The sequence below is a fragment of the Charadrius vociferus genome, unplaced genomic scaffold (assembly GCF_000708025.1).
Source record: "Charadrius vociferus isolate BGI_N301 unplaced genomic scaffold, ASM70802v2 scaffold259, whole genome shotgun sequence".
Taxonomy (NCBI): Eukaryota; Metazoa; Chordata; class Aves; order Charadriiformes; family Charadriidae; genus Charadrius; species Charadrius vociferus.
In genome coordinates this window covers 9056161-9072684 of record NW_009661368.1, presented here as the reverse complement: position 1 = coordinate 9072684, position 16524 = coordinate 9056161, and the positions used below count along the sequence as shown (strand labels likewise).

The 16524-nt window shown below is 39.6% G+C and overlaps 1 protein-coding gene across 6 annotated transcripts in view; it reads left to right on the top strand.

The window, feature by feature from the left end:
* The first annotated feature begins 2653 nt into the window (after positions 1 to 2653).
* The window catches only part of GNAS (GNAS complex locus), a 91989-nt gene continuing 78118 nt past the window's right edge, over positions 2654 to 16524 (top strand). For 2 of the 6 annotated variants that reach the window (XM_009893473.1, XM_009893469.1), the window contains exons 1-2: positions 2654 to 2719; positions 13611 to 13644. In XM_009893473.1, the coding sequence (XP_009891775.1) occupies positions 2690 to 2719; positions 13611 to 13644 (64 nt within the window). In that variant the 5' untranslated portion in view covers positions 2654 to 2689. Of the gene's footprint in view, positions 2725 to 10667; positions 10671 to 13610; positions 13655 to 16524 lie in introns of all 6 variants that reach the window. The other 4 variants (XM_009893470.1, XM_009893471.1, XM_009893474.1 and 1 more) reach the window with 3 other exon arrangements.

Sequence of the window (16524 nt, the reverse complement as noted above, 5' to 3'; positions counted from 1 at the left end):
GGGGTAGGCCGCGGGGAGACCACCGCTCCTGCGGGGAGCGACAGTAGCTGGGGAGAAAAAAAAAATAATAATAACTTTTCGAGGTTGTGAATTCGGAAGCGTACTCTTACCAATAAAACCTTTCACACACTAGTATGAAGAAAGAGGCTTAACATAAACAGAGAGCGTCTGGGGCTGGGGCTAGGCAGCACCTGCAGCACCGAGGGGTCTGCCAGGGCTCCCGCAGAGACCTTCTAGCAGGGCGGTGTGGACCTCAGCTCTTGGGGAATGTCTCGGACTTCCACGTTTCAGGCTGAACAACGTTACGTAGGTACGTCGCAGCCATTTGTTATCAGATGGGTTACTTTCATCAGAGGCGGAATTTCAGAAAATAGAAACGTGATGGGCTCACCTGGATTTTCCTTCTGTTTTCTATAGGTGTGGTGGCTGAGAAATAGTTTAGATGCTTTGTAAATAAAATTTTGCAGATATTTAGGTATGGCTATAAGGTCATCTGCGTGCATGTGTTTTAAAGTGGTAGTTCAGCTGTTGCAGTTTCTAACAGTAGCTGTCATGAATTGTGAACAGTACAACACAAACTCACTGTTGACAAATAAAAAAGCTCACGTCCCTATTATGATGTTACCTTTATAAGACACGTAAAATAAACCCCCAAGTACTTTGAAAGTATTCTTAGTATTTTCACATCATGTTCGTATAACAACAAAGAAGAGCTGCTAAATATTCTAAGGGGCTTATTCTGCTCTTGTCAGGCCCCGCAGCTGTACCCAGGCGTGTCCCTTCTGCCACCAGCAGTCTCACTGAAATTAATGGAACTTTCCTTGGTGGTGAAGTTAAATGTATGTGTAATTGTTGGTAAGGATGGGGCCTTAATAAGTAGCCAAATATATTCAGAAATTCAGATGTAGTACTTTGGTTTGGTTCACTGGTGTCGTATCTGATCCAGAGAACCCGGTATGTCAGTACTGAACTGCGCGCGTTTAAAGCAACAACTGTCTCCTCCTGTTCTTGGCCTAAGTGAAGTGACTATTTTGGCTCCCAATACTTAAAAGATGTGATTTAGAGTTACGGCTGAATTTTTGTTATCAATTATTCTGAATGGAAATAAGACTATAGCATGTACTGCTATTCCCGAACAATTCTTAGTAGTGAAGAGGACCCAGTCTCTGTCTTAACCCAAGTTACTCATTCTTGCCACCAGTCTTTAATAAGCATGATGCAGTATGCCTGAAGAGACAGGAGTGTGTATGTTATAAAATAGTAGTTCAGGGATGAAATGGCACTCGCATAAAAAGTTGTAGATAAAAACTGCTCTCTAAATGCTTAAAAAATATGGGTGAGCAAGGAGAGAAAAAGGAGTAAGGCTCTGGGAGTAAGGTAGCAAAACATGCAAGCAGGGTTTACGGAGAGAAGAGCAGGACTGTTAGGAATTCATGAGGGAGAAGGAAAGGAAGGGAGAAAGCAGAGGGGAGTGTGTCTGTCAGAAAATGAACTTTGAAGTGTAACTGCTAAAATACAGTTTTGAACATGAGGCTCAAAATGGAGGCTTGTGCTGTCAGCGTGTGCTAGCAGAGACCTGGCATCCTATAAATACAAACTGTACCTCTGTGCCCATTCTGCCACAGGCAGACATTCTCTCTTGTTGAGATGTAGGCTGACGAGAGGAATAAATGAGTAGCCAGGAGATGCGAAGGGGAATCTCTGTAAATTTTGCCAGGTTATGCTACTACTCTTGCGAAAATACGTTTGCTTTATATAGAAAGCTACTGATCTGGTAGTGTGGAGCAGCTCAATTAAATGCTGCTGTTCGAGTCTTTTTAGTGCTCGTGGAAAAACGGGTACTGTAGGCAGATGGGTTGCCCTGTGCTCTGGCATCCGTGCGGCATGGCAGAAATAGCATATATCTACTTATGGAAACTGGAGTAAAGTGGAGTGGTTTCTGTGTACTGCCGGTATAGAAGGGAATCAGGGGAGAGCCGCGGGGGGGCTGTTTGGAGCATGCAGCCACAAAAGGTGGTCTTTGCGTCCCGCTGCGTGTGTGATTGATTTGGAACATGTAGAGAGGGTCGGAGGTTGCTTATCAGACACAACTCGGAGAAGGAGGTTTCTCTGGCTTTGTGGGTGGAGGCTCAAAGGGGCTGCCTTCCTTGTTCAGATGTGAGTATCCATGTATTTTATTTCTTGTGATTTAAGTTACAGTCTTTTGACTGGGTGATGGTAACCGCAACCAAACTTAAAATATCTTAAGAATCGTAACAAAAATGCTTGAGTTAAGTGTGGACTTCAGTCTTTCTCTCCATCAGATAGTAGTGACAAAGCAAGCAGGTTTTGACGTTCCCTATCTTGTTCTCTGTAAAATGTTGAAGTTGTCCTTTTTCCTTCCAAACCCTGCAATCTGCTTTTAACGTTGACACTGGAAAAATGGTCGGTGAAATGATCCAAGATTCAGAGCTGACACATGACTTGAGCTGGGCATTTATTTTTAGCTACAACTGAAGTTTCCAGTGGCAATTATTTCTTTTTCTTTCACTTTTCACTCTTGCACTGAGAAAACCAACTTTCTCAATTTTAACCTAAAAAAAAAAAAAAATCTAGTGTGTCCCTTCATCACTCATGCTTCCTTCTGAAATTGATTTACTTTCATTTTCTAGGTGCTGGTGAATCCGGTAAAAGCACAATAGTCAAACAGATGAGGATCTTGCATGTGAATGGATTTAATGCTGAGTAAGTGCATTTGTTTTTTCATTTTACAGCCTACCTTACGTCTGTGCGCTGCACAGTAGTCATTGCTGTTGTTTTATATCTGGGTATATTTTCTTCTTGGTACTGTTTCACAGCCTCTAGAATCTGGATGTGTATTTTTAGATGAGATTAATAGACATTAACTTGAAGAAGTCATGCACCAATAATAAGTAAGAGCTAACGGTATAAAATGATGTGTATCAAGGTTCGGTGTAGCTGATTTGATTAAGGCTTAAGTTCTGTGGTTGGGTTTGTTGGGGTTTTTTTAACTGCAGTTTCTTTCACAACATGGCTGACACTGATTTACCTCTGCTATAGCACATCGATTCATACTGCTGTAAACATGTTCCTGTTAGTGTACAAAATGAATGCAGTTTTCTTTATTTAGAGCAAGTAAGGCTTTTGTTTCTGTCTCCTCACAAAATGAGACTGTACTATTAATTTTGGGGGTAATAGGTCAGGTTTTCTTCTCTCTTCTGTTGTGTTTGCTTGTCCAGATGTTTGTGTTAAATCATGTTTCTAAAAGCCTTTCTTGTTTATGCTTAAAATCTGTTCAATTATTTGATAGTTGTGAGGAGGGAAGTGGGATTAGGATAAGGAAAATGGAAATCTATTATTTTGTCTGAGGAAGATTTGTGTTTGCTAACTTTTCACCTAACCTTACTAGGGAGGGGGAGGAAGAGATTCTTCTGTGTGGTAGTTTATACTTGCAAGTCTCTTCGTGTGTATGTGTGTACCAAAACCTGCTAAGTTAATTGTAATTGAATTAAGGTGTTGGAATTTCAGAGTTTATACTCCGTGTTTCATTTCTTTAGATGATATCACTGGTTTTGTCTGTCTCGTTTTCAAACATAATATTTTTGTACTGGCAACCTCTAGCTTATAGTAGTATCATCTGTTTTGTGAATCCTGCCTTTTTGGGGAGATTAAGCTTTCACTCGTCTTTCAGTAGTTAATTCTTTAGTAAGAATGTCTGAGCTAAAAGTTTAGCCAAGGAGACTGGACAATACTTCTTCCTAATCCCCAAATGCTAGTTCAGGATAAGGTACACAGTCCTTTGGAAGAAAGTTCAGACTGATTCATAATAAATTACATTCTGTGCTACATGTTTTTAACTCCTCTTTATAGGGAATATTTTCTTTATCCAAGACAACTCTTCCATAAGTGCCCAGTCCTGCATTCTGTTACTGCTAAGTCGTGTCCATTATTTTGGCTGCTTTTGTTACTAAAGACCTCTTAAGACTTGCAGTGACTTAAAAAATTTGCATAAATTGACTTTGATGTAGCAGCTGTCAACATAGGTGCTAAGTTAGAAGTTCATCAATGAAAGTGGAAGTCGGAGCTCCCCGGCATCTTTGAAAGTATCAATCCATTTAACCAACAGCTCTTCTAAGTTTTCTCAGCCTACAGATGCTCTTAAAGCGGTGAAGCTGCTGTGTCGTGAATTACATGGGTAGATAACATTCTCAACTTTGCAAGGTGCACACCCAAATTTGTGTGAAGCTGGGAGCCCAGAGACCCATTACACAAAGCCTGCAGAGCTGGGGAGGCACCGGGACACACTCTGGGCTTTGCAACAGCAGTGCGTTCCTCGAGTATCTCACTACTGTGTTGTAAGTTGGGGCTGAACTGAGCGTGCAGCTGGATTCCAGGGCAACGTGGCAAATTTGGCCACAGGAGGCCCTGCTTCTCATAGCGAGGGATTTGGATTTCCTAGCAGCCCTGTGCCAGCACAGCCCTGCCGCCAGTCGCCGCATACCCCAGGGTGGGAGCTGTGCTCCAGTTGCTGGGGAGCCGCATGCAGCTCAGCAGCTGTAGGTTGTCCACTCCATGGCATGTTGTCTTGCAGTCCGTCTTCTGTGCTTGTCCTTTTGTGGGTGGTATGTATGGGGACATTCAGGTGCATAAAAATCAAATTTAAAAGTGGTATATATAGAATGTACAAGAAATTAGTTATAATGCGTCTAGTTTTAGGGTTTTGTTGCCAAAATTAGTCAGTAGATCATGACATACACTTTACGTGGGGGAGAAGGCTGTTTTTCAGTGTTTTTAAGTTCTTGCAAGCCACATATTAGTCCTTAAGTAACTTGTATTTTCTTCAAAGTAACTAACTGCTCCCTACATTGTCCTAGTTTCCTGCTATCCTTTTGCCCCATTGATTCCCTTTCTGCCCTACTTACCTTGTGGAAAAAATATGTGGGATTCAGCCAATGAGAGACATAGCATGGAGTTTTTTTGGAAGAGTAGGAAAAGTAACGCATTACTTCTCTTGATGTTCTTATCAGTCATTCTAGAACATAAACTTGTTTGCATACACCACCACAGTTGATCTGATGAGTAACAGCAGAGAGGTTGTAAAAACTGTAGTATGCTGGAGATGAAGAGACATTTTTTAATGTTAGTGTCCACGTACATAACTAGTTTTGAATTATCTCTGTTAATGAGGCTTATTCATGTGGCTTGAAATAAATCCAGTTTAAAGTCCTGCCTAAAACTTGTTTGCCTTTGATTTGGTTGCCCTGTGATAAGTGGTGTTTGAAGTAGAGGGGGGGAAAACCTGCTATCAAAGATGTCTAACGTGCTACAAATCAAAAGTTTTTCTTCAGTGTTACTCAAATACTTTTCTTCGTTTCTGGTGACTAAACAGGATATCCATTGCTGAATGCACCAGCTTCCTTCAGTGAGTGTGGGGATTTCTTACTTATTTTGGGTTTAGGATTCTGCTGCTTAACAGATGAAGGGACAGTTGTCATGTGCATTTAGGTGAATTGGCCTCATGTAGAGTTGTAGCATTTAACGAGGTGAAATCTATGTAGTTCTACAGAACTAGAAGAATTTCCTTTGGGACTCCAATCCTTGACTGCTTTAGCTAATTAATTATTTGAGGAACTGTATGGAATCAAGTGTTCCAGGTAATTAATATGCTTGATAGTTAATAGTGCTAAGGTGGATTTGAAGGTGGTTAAAGTTCTATCCAAGTTAACTACAGTGAAGACTGACTGATTTTTTTTTTCAGTTTCATTTTATAGTCTGCAGTAGAGTTAGAGACAGAAATGTTTCTATTTTTTTTGTTCCTGTTGTGAAGGTGGCGTGTGGGAGGTAACAGCGCCGTGGCATCGGTAAGCAGAGTAGAGTATTAGACCATGCCTTGCTTCTCCATAGCACAGGTTTTCCTGGGTGGAGTTTTTGGAAGGGCTTCGCCCACCTCCAGCTCTGCAGGGTGGCTTCGGTTGGCCTTGCTGTCAACTGATGCCTTCTACAGCAACTCCATAAGTAATAGGAGTGTGGCTTCCCCACAGTATTCTTCCAGCATGCCTCGTCTTTAACATGGAGGCACTGCATTTGAAGCATAGTGAAGGCTCCATATCAACCAAATCTTCTAGTCTTTGCATTACTGCCAAAACAGAGCCCCTTGTGATGTAGAAAGGCTTTAAATTTGGCTTGTAATAGCAGGAAGGCTGTGACTTCCCTTCCTTTCTTTCCCTCCCTCCTCAACACTTCAACTGTCTTTTCATGAGGGTATTCCAGAGGAGTAGGTCTCTGCTGTTGTGTGCTGCATTTTGTGAGCATCCACTGATAAAGTGGAGCTAAAACCTTCTCTTTTTACTGTGCAAAAGTTCAGATGCCAATCTATATGAACTAGAAAGGATTAAAAATGGGAAAGGGAGGAGAAGAGCAGTAAGGAATGTAGCTAGAGGAATTAACGTAAATGTATAGTTCAGGTTGAAGAGGGAAAAAACTCTTTTCTGTGTTATCTTGGGGCTGGGGTTCTTTGCTTATAAGATGATGGCCTTTCACTGACTTTTTTAAGTCATCTTTCCCCTCCATGATCACTGTGGGTTTGGCTGACAGACTCTAAGGAGAGGGTCATTGTCATGCACGATTTTAGAAAGTTGGAAATTGGCAAGGGCGATAGGCAGTTTTGAAGTGTCATGGGAAAAACCGGGACAAGCAGAAATATTTAGATAGAAATAAATTGTTGAAATGTGACTTACGAAATCCACTACAAAGATTGACAAATAAGGGGAATGTGCCCTAGTGATTAGTAAGTTTGGATAGCATTTATGATTCGGGAAGTCTTGAGATTATAGGGAGTCTCAGCTAATGCTTCTCAGCCTCAGTTTCCCAAATGATACTGTATAATGCTGACGCTTTTGTAAGCTGGTGTGTTGAAGTGTTGCATAGAGTTTGTGTATTTATCAACTCTGATAATGATGATGGCAGAAGCAGAACCGAATAGCTTTATTTTCAAGACTTAGATGACAAACTTGTTTGTATTTCTCATGTACTTTTAAAAATTCTTGTCTGTTAGTGGGGAAGTTGAGAAAGCCAAGTCAACCTGGTAAGGGTTTGGGATGTTTTCTCTTTTCTCACCTAGATTTAGTAGTTTGTGAGGAAGGAAAAGTAGTCATTGATGCTTCCTAATCTTTTCTTTATAAATCTCGTCCATGAAAAGTTGTACTGCAATACCACCATTATTTCATGTAAACCAGTAAATGATGTTATCTCATCACGTTGGTCAGCGTCAATCTCTTTTGTCACTGAAATGACTCGGTAACTTTACTCTTCTGCTATCTGATACCATGTTTTGTTTTCTAACTGTGGTCTTTTTATGTGTGTGATTTTATGGAAGGGAAGTTAATGCTGTGAGTGAGGAAAAAGTATAATATTTTTAACTAAGTCTTTTAAAATAATGAATTCCTTCTTAATGGCTATTACTAGTTTGTATACACAAATGATATTGCTCTGTTTTTACAGTTCCTTTACATTTGTGTACCTATACCTTGGCTTTAGAATGGTCACATCAGTTTCTTGCCAAGAAACAAACTGACTTTATTGTATTTTTCTCTATTGGCAAAAAGTAATATTTTTTTTTTCCTGGTCTTTGAGTAACATTGAAAATTAGAGGGGGCACGGGGGCCTTGGTTGGTGTGATCCTCCCCGCCTCTTCCCCCTTCTTTCTTTCTTCCTTTGCATCACCGTGTATGTTGGGAGGCTTCTGCAGGTTTCAGGCAGATAGCATTTTTTTTTTTCTCAGCTCCTGTTCCAGGACACAGATGAGGTGTTACAGTGCTGGAAAAGTTGTGTGTACATGTCTGTTCAAGACTATGCAAAGTTCCGCTCCAGCTGAACGATGGGTTATGGGGTTTGATCGAAATTTGTGCCATAGAACATACAGTGGAGGTGTGGGCGGCGAGGGAGGAGGATATGTATTTCAGTCTATTTTAGGTCTTGTCCTAAGAACTGACACAGTTGTGTAATTGAGTTTTGTCAAAAGCCAAGAATATACCAACAGTGAATAAATACTATGATTAAGAACTGATTACTGCATATAGCTTGTAAAAGTTTATGCAAAATGTTTATGCAAGTTAAATATCACTGTCTTCCATCAACTTGAAAGAAATGGGAGGTGACACTAAACAACCTAAGCAAACAAGAAAGTCCTTAATTGTTAGGATGTTTAGTGTTGTGTTTATGTGCTTGACGTTATCTTTTCTTTGGAAATACTTTTATTCCTGCAAAGGGGGAAATTCCATTCTGTGAAAAAGTAAACCTCAATGAAGCAGGATTAATATTTTGGTGTGTTATTAAAAAAAAAAAAAGGGGGGGGGGAAGTCACCAGGCTTTGGGTTTTTCAAGTTTATTGTGGTATCTTGCTCTAAGATAGGATACATTCTCCATTGGAACATGTGTAAACATTTTGCATTGAAATCTACTACTCAGCTGTGTCTTTAAATACTGTGAGATGAGTTTTCAGAAGATTCTGATAGTTTATATCAGAATATACACTGAGCCTTATTTGGCAAAGTGTATTAACATACTGTGGTACTGAGTATTCTAGTAGTCAATGGAATAACTCCTATACCTTGCTCGGAGGCATTCTGAAATCAAGCCATTAAAATATTTCCGTGTGCAAATGAAGTAAACTTTTTTTTTTTTTCCACGGTGCAAAATGATGTTACTTATGTTCCTGATAGTATTACAGAAAAGCAATGCATGAAAGAATCTAAAAGTTTAAAAAGCTGGTTAGTTCTGTCTGGTTCTGCATGCTCGTGGTAGGCTCAGGCTAACCGTAAGTGGAAAGATGACAACACAGTATTGAAAGAAAGCATAGACTTTCATTTTTACATTATGCTTTATTTTCAACTCCCTGTTTTGTGTTTGCTTTTTTAAGAAACTCTGACAGGTAAAAGAGGGAAGGTGAGAATTGAACATAAAAATGTCTTCATTTTTATAATTGTATGGAAATGAAGTGTTGCTTGTAGCAGAACACGCGTTTTATCTGTATTTACTGGTTGGTGGGAAATGTTGAATTCTCCTAGCAAAGGAGTATTTAAACTGCCAGCTCTATGTTGTTGCTCATTGAGAGCTCTCTGTTTTCTGAATTGCTGTTCCTGGCCTTGCAACTTGACATTTGTGCTTTCAGTTAAATATTTCAGTTTTCTGATTTAAGAAACAACAAAAAAACCCCAGTAGTAAACTTGTCCCTTAAGCTAAATTTGCATATGTTGCAGACATGATTTGGCATGTAAAGGGACTGGCCAAAAATATGGCAGTAGTTTTATTTGTTTTGAGGTTCGGATTTCACAAAAGCTTTTTAAGTATGCATAGGCAGCTATCAACCTAGTAGAAAGCTTTATAGTTAGAGTCCTGGAGAGCTTGGAGGGCAATGACTATGAATAGTGGAATAAGCATGAGTGATGTAATCTGAGAGGCATAAGAGAGAGACAGAAGAGAGCTTAAGACTTAACTGTGTGGAAAACATTGTGAATGGGTCTGGGAGGATTTTGACTTTTGACGGTAGATGTGGGATTTTACCCATTAGTTTTGGCAAAAACAAACAGAGTAAACCCTGTTTTACAAAATTGCAAATTTTCTTTTGCCTTTTCAGAACAGCAAAGAAACTTATGTAGGTAGCTGAGCTAATATTAAGTCTGATTTCTGTAACTTGTTCTGCGTCTCCCCAGTCTTTTCTGCAGTAGTCCCTCCTAGTTCCCGATGGCATCTGCAGTTCCTCCCCACAGTACCCGTAGCGTTCCCTATCTCCTGTTGCCCCAGCCGATGCGGTCCTCATTCTCGGCCACGGCCCTGATGTTCCCTGCAGCACTGACCTCTAAACACTCCTGGATCATCCTGTCCTTTACCGTCCTTTTTGTGCTTTTCCGGGAGAAAAGTCAGCATGTGCTCTGGCTGGTGTAAGTCTACATGAACTCCTGCTTTTTCTCACTGGAGCACTAATTTTGGTCTCCTACTCAGCCTCTGACTTTCACTTCTGGAAGTTAATCTCTGCAACTGCAACCCTCGTTGCAGTTGGACAACAGTATCTGAGAGAGAGAGACACCGACAGCTAAAAAAAGTCCTACTCTTCCTCAGTTCACTCTGAATATATTTTGAAATATTTTTACTCTGCACATCCATGAGTTCAAGTGGAAGTGGTGTGGGTTTTTTCCATTTTCTTATCTTAAGCAAACATCTACTAGTACATATTCTATTTAACTTGTTATTTAATAAATCACAAACTATATTAAATACCCACAAAAAACTTTAAATAACTTCAAAAATATAACTCTGTATGGAGAATATTAAATATATATCTCTGTATATATATCTCTATATATAACTCTGTATGGAGAATATTAAATATATTCCACACCTCGCTGTCCTTTCTCAAAAGTACGGTGTGTCAGGTTTTCCTCAGCTCTTCCCAAGAACTAGACCTGCAGAGTGCTTACCTTTTCTGTAGCAGTGTTACAGAATCTGTACTACCGGAAGCATCTCACGGGATTTCTTCTTGTCCCGTGTATTTTGGATGCGCAGACTGGGCAGTACTCTGATCTTCCCAGTGAAAAATGGTTTTACTGATTTATCCAGACAGATGCTTGGGTTTCTTCATGTATGAACAGAATACTTTTTAACATCTTAAGCTCGTGAAAGGTTACCTTTCTGGTATTAAAACTATACCCTCATGTTATTGCAGTCCCTGAAAGTTCCCTTTACTGCAGGACATGGCTGCATTTCCTCTGTTGCCCGTAGTTCCAGCTGGGGAATTTTTTTCAATTTCATTATGTTAAAACCTAGTGTGTTTGTGTATATATATGATACAATTTATTATTAATAAACGCTGTGCCTTTCTCAGCTCCTTCTAGCAGTCTAGACCTGGGTGTTATTTCTTGTTGCTGTTCCTCAGGATGGTGGGCTCCCCGCATCGTGTCAGTCTCTGGGGTTAGGGTCAGTAAGAGCGAAGAAGTGTCCTGTTGTTTCTCTTTTCCTGGGCTGGGGGAGCAGGTTTGTGGGATTCTGAGGGATTTTTATTTTTTTTTCTTAAACATGAAAAACACTGTTCTTGTTCCAGTTTTGTAAGCATCCTTCCCTAGTGTCTCCTAGATCAAGGCAGGCATAGCTAATGCTTTGAAGTATAATCCAGCAGGCAAATTTATCTCTATCTTTATTTTTAGCTTTATCATGCGTTTGTATATTAGGGTCGCCCAAGTCCTGTCTCTGATGAAGAGCTGAGATACAGAAATTGTTCGGCTTAATCTTGGTCATTCAAAGCTCTCAAGTTGAAATGAAGGAATTTCCACTGATGAGGGTTGGTTTCTTTTTAAAATGTAACTTGAATCCTGATGTTGAAAATAATATGCCCTCTATTTTACTTTGGCAACTGAATCTTGAGTTCCTAGTAAATACAGGAGTATTTAGGATACAGTGCAAGTGTAGCTGCACCAGCTTTTAATAGTTATCTCTACAACTGCACTCTAATGTAAACATGCAGGTAATTAGAACTGCTTGTTTACAGCTGAGCTTGCTTACTTAGAAACAGCAATACATTGAGGTATGTTTTTGACAGCTAAGGGGCAAAATTATCTGCTTTTTGAGGAATGTGGTAGTGGAATGTCTTGATGAGATGTTTGCTTTTGAGGTGTTTGCTATTACAAAAGCGCGAGAAGGTTTGAGACCTCCTCTATTAGCTACCTGTTGCTGGCGGTATTCTCCAAAGGGCTGTTTAATAAGTCATTGTGTTCACTTGTCTTTTCAGTTAAGGCACCCTTGCAGCCTCCCGAGGGTGGTGGCGGCACTGATGGAGCATTTTGCGGTGTGCAGGGTTCCCTTCGGAGGCGTAGCGCGGTCCCAGCAGAGCTCGCGTTCAGCCTGGAGTGGCACCTTCGCAGCCGGCCGGGGGCTTGGCGGCTGCCACCTCCTCGCTGTGACCGGAATGCTCTCTGCTGGTCTGTCGCTCTGTGTGCGTAGATGCACTGCTGTTTCCTTCAAGTTAAGACGTTTTTGTTCTGTTTTGCTGATGTAATTATCTATATAAGTGTTCATATTAATTGGAAAGGGTTGCAAAGAAATAAATGGGTATCAGCAAAGTAGGTTTCTTCCTTAAGTCTGTGATGAGAAAGGATGCCTTGCTTGATTTTTTTGCTTGATTTGCTTGATTATTTTTTTTTAGTAGATAAGAATGTGTAATGGGACACTAAGCACAGTAAGTTCAGAAAGCTGTGTATACCTGTTTTAACTCTGATAATTTAAATAACTTCAAAATAAATACACTAGCTAAATTGGATTTAACGTGGCATTACTGTGGAAAAATTAAACTAAATGATTTAATGAATTTTAATTTAATTGCATAACAGCGATTGGCATGACTTCACATATTTTGTGTTGCTTTTAACAGTTTAAGACCATTTAAGATAAAAGTGAAAATCACGTTTGCAATAACTTTTTTTTAAAATAAGCAAAAGATGATAATCACAAGGACACAGCTATTTACTGAAAAGATTTTATTAAATACATATTTTTTTTTTGTGCTTTTCAGAAATGAGAATATAATAATAGCACTACATTATTCATGAAAAAAACCTGCAATGCAAAGCTGAGGAATTTTTTTTTTTTTTTCCTTAAATGAGTGAGAAAACTGAAAGGAGGAAGGCTCAGTTCAGTACTCGGGCTTCTCAGGAAAGCTGATAATACTGTGATCCCATCCACTGGACCACCCCAAGCCCTTGTGGTGGTCAGGGAGAGCAGCTCCCCTTCTCTCGTCCTCACCGACACTTTCTACACTTCCAAGTATTTGACAAAACAGTTGCAGAGGTCAGTGTCAGTAAGGATTTTAAGTGAAATGTTTCTGACACTTTGTCTCAATGTATTTCACAGCAAGCATGTTATACAACTTTCTGGAAGATTTGCTTTACGGGGTGGTTTGGGTTTTTTGTTGTTAAATTTCTATAGAGTAGGAAGTTACTGAATTTTCCGTACTGGGTTTTGAAGCATACTAAAATAGATGCCTGTAAATTAGATGCAACCTTTTACTTTTGGTATGTAAAAATGATTAATGTTGTTTCAAAATAGTTACTCATAGGAACACATTCTGCTTATGCTGAACATTGTAGATAAAAATATGTTCCATAACTTACACATAAGACACTTAAAAATTGCAAATGTAACTATTTTGCCTTTTAGTTTTTTAAACTGAAAATGGAAGGGAACTGTGTCACTAGACTCTAATTTCAGCAAACCATTGGGAATTCAGGGTGCTCCGTACTGCCTCTGTGTTTTGCCTTCACTTAATTGGACAGTCTTCATTTTATGTAATTGCACCTTATGCAATCATATGTTTACTTTCCTTATATTTATCACCAAAGAGCTTCATAGTGTTCTGTTACCTCAGTATCTTTTTCACACCACTGGAAAATAAGGGACTAGAAAAAAGTAAAAAAGACTGAGTTTAGTAAAGTATTTCTGCTTATTTTGCACAATCCTAGGGAGTCAGAAAAAACACTTTGAAATAATGTCGGCAACATATTGTCTGGCTTTTTTCCTCACAATTTTATTCATACTTTGGAAACATAAAAAGGTTTGCCCAAAAGGGGGAGGGAGGGGGTGAGGAAGGGGGAAGGAAAAGTAGACAGAAGTGATAGTCTTAATTATTACTTATGGACATCATCTAATATGCACACATTATTAACAAAAAAAAAAAAAAGGCCTACTAGATATATCTCCCTTAGACAGAAATGGAAAGTTAACCCAATTCTGTCCTAGAATAAAACTTTATTTGACAAATTTAAAATAGTTACTTCTCTCTTGGATTAACTGGAATCAGCTGAGACCTCTATTTTGTTAATTAAAATTAATAGATTCCATTCTGATAATTTTGGAAAATTTAAACCCAATAGGACAATGTGATAACAGTAATTTTTTGGACTTAATTTTATTTTTAATAGTATTGTTTGGGCATAAATTTATTACTGAATGCAGAAGGTAAAATAATACGTAGTTGTGCAGAGAAAGCAAAAATGTTCTATAGTTATTTTATTCCTAAAAAAAGAAGGTATGTATCCATCCTATGCAAGGCTGCAAATAGAAAGGGAGGGTTGGCATCTGTGAGAAAGGCAAATACCAACATCATCTGGTAGAGTATGGATATTTTCAAAACAACAATAAATAATGGATAAAAATACCAAAGGAACTATGTGAGAAACTGTGGGATACACTAATGTTAATTTCTTTATAAATCTTAGAAAAAGGGGAACCATTCCATTGCTTAAAGTAAGAGATTGCCCAGATGCTTTACATCAAATACGGGCATTTTAATTTATTGTTATTACTTATTATAGGTTCTTGCAATGAGGATGAATAGAAGAATATCATGAACGGTCAGCTTAGCTTCACATGTAGTGAGATCTTGTTGAATGAACCTGTGCCTTTTTGGAAAGATTATAGATCTGGTTGATCAAATCAACTGGTTTGGTATTGACGGCTTTCTTCTGTTGTTTGGTGTAATATCACTTTATATTTGGTTTTTAAAAGTTACGTTGTGTGGGATTGACAGTGCCTGTGTTACTGGAATGTAGAAGCTGGCTTACTGGTGGATCTCAGTGTGGTGGTTAACAGAGGCGACGAGTGGGACCACTGCTTAAAAAAAGGGAAAGTGAAACATAAGTAATAAAGTGGGCTTCCAACACTTGATAAGAGTGTTGTTAAAATGGTATACCCCATGCTGGTATCTTCACTGCACGAAGGATGTGGAATTACTGAGAAGACTTCAGCAGAAGCGCCACGGGAGCGGTACGAGCTTCAGCAGTCGGGAGTGCGAAGGGGATTTCATTGCTGCGGAGAGGTGCCGCTGTGCAAGGCAGACACCTAAAAACGAAGGCGGGCGCGAGATTCGCTACCTTAGTCTTAGAGACACTTTAACTGAAATAATGTGTTGGCGATGAGGAAGCCTCATTTGAGTTCCCTGAGAAGGAGAGGGTTATTTTTAAACTGTTATTTCAATCCAGCTTCTGGAGATAGAGCTTTCCTGATGCGAGCGTGCGTGCTTGTGGTGGCTGCCCCAGCCTTGGGGAGCGCGGAGCTACTTCATGGGCTGTACGTTACCCACTTCCTTTGCAACTGTGGGATTTTATTTTTTTTTCTTTTATTACACTGAACATCATGATGATACATGCAATTCTGCGTTGGTATTTGAAGCCTTGAAACCTTAGGGTCCTGTGCTTACCTGCAGGCATCAGGGAGGCAGGGAGTGTGGGGGTTGACTTTTGGTTTTGGTTTTTTCCTCATCAGATAGTTTGCTAGTTGTGTTTTGTCACTGTTCGCACTTCCTTCTGAAGCATCAAAGATGGGACAGGGTGTGAGGTGATGGTAGAAGATCCTCTTTTGTGTCGGACTGGTTGATTCTTACTCACACGATCCAGATAAAGTTAGTTGAAGAGCTTGAGACAGAAAGAAACTATATGACTAGGAACTGTGAGGCCTGTTTCCATCTGCGGCTGCATAAGGCTTTTTTGGCCTCTCTGAATTATTCGGGCAGACTTTCTGTAATCGGTTCTCTGCCGTTGCAGGAGCCTTGGGTGCCCAATCTCATCTCGTTTCAAATTGTGACCTTCAGGAAAAATTCTTTCACTTGAAATTTCAGCTTGATACTAAAGTGTAAGGAAAAGCACGGTGGCTTATGGGACAGTGAAAGGCAGGCAGAAGTACTTAACTCTCCTCTCTGGCCTAAAATTCTTCAAAATACTTACAAAGTGTTTGTGTTACCCGGTTGTTCCTTGCTGTACCAAAGTGCTAATGCAGGTGAAGGCCCTGCTTCTGAAGCCTCTTCTGTAGAGGCACACACATGTGCCTGAGGAGGTGGCTTAATGGATTTAGTGGGACTCTGTGATTATGGATGTCTGTGTTTTGAAAGAAATAGCAAAATTTTGCCTTAGTGTGGCGAATTCAAATTGGTATGGTTTGAGTGCATTAGTATCTCTTAATGAAACCAAATATAGGTCTCTTCAATTCCATTCATTCTGGACCTTATCTCTCTTTCTGATACATCTCACTAGTTGCCAAGCAACCTCAACAGTAGTTCTGCACATCCAGCAGCATTTAAAAAAAATAAAAATAAAAATAAAACGGAGCGAGTAGTTGTTGCTGAAAATAAGATGCCTCCTGATGACATGAATGAAAAGAATTATGAGAGAAGGAAATGAGGAATGGCGGGTTTGGAGCTGATGTTCTGAAAAAGCTAATAATATTTAGCACTTAAATAGTGCTTTTTATTTTCCAAGCACTAATCAAGCAATCGTAAGATTATTAAATAAAGACTTTTTTTTGTTTGTTTGTTTCAGTGAACCACAATTATGTTTATGCTTCACTGAGCAGAGGGCAGGAGTCAGTCCCAAGAGGGTGGGAGTTAGTTTAGTATATGTATTTCTTTCTCTGACCGGTATTGACTTACTGTGTTTCTAGTCAGACTGCAGATTAACTGGAAGGTTTGGGAGGATTTTTGTTTGTGTG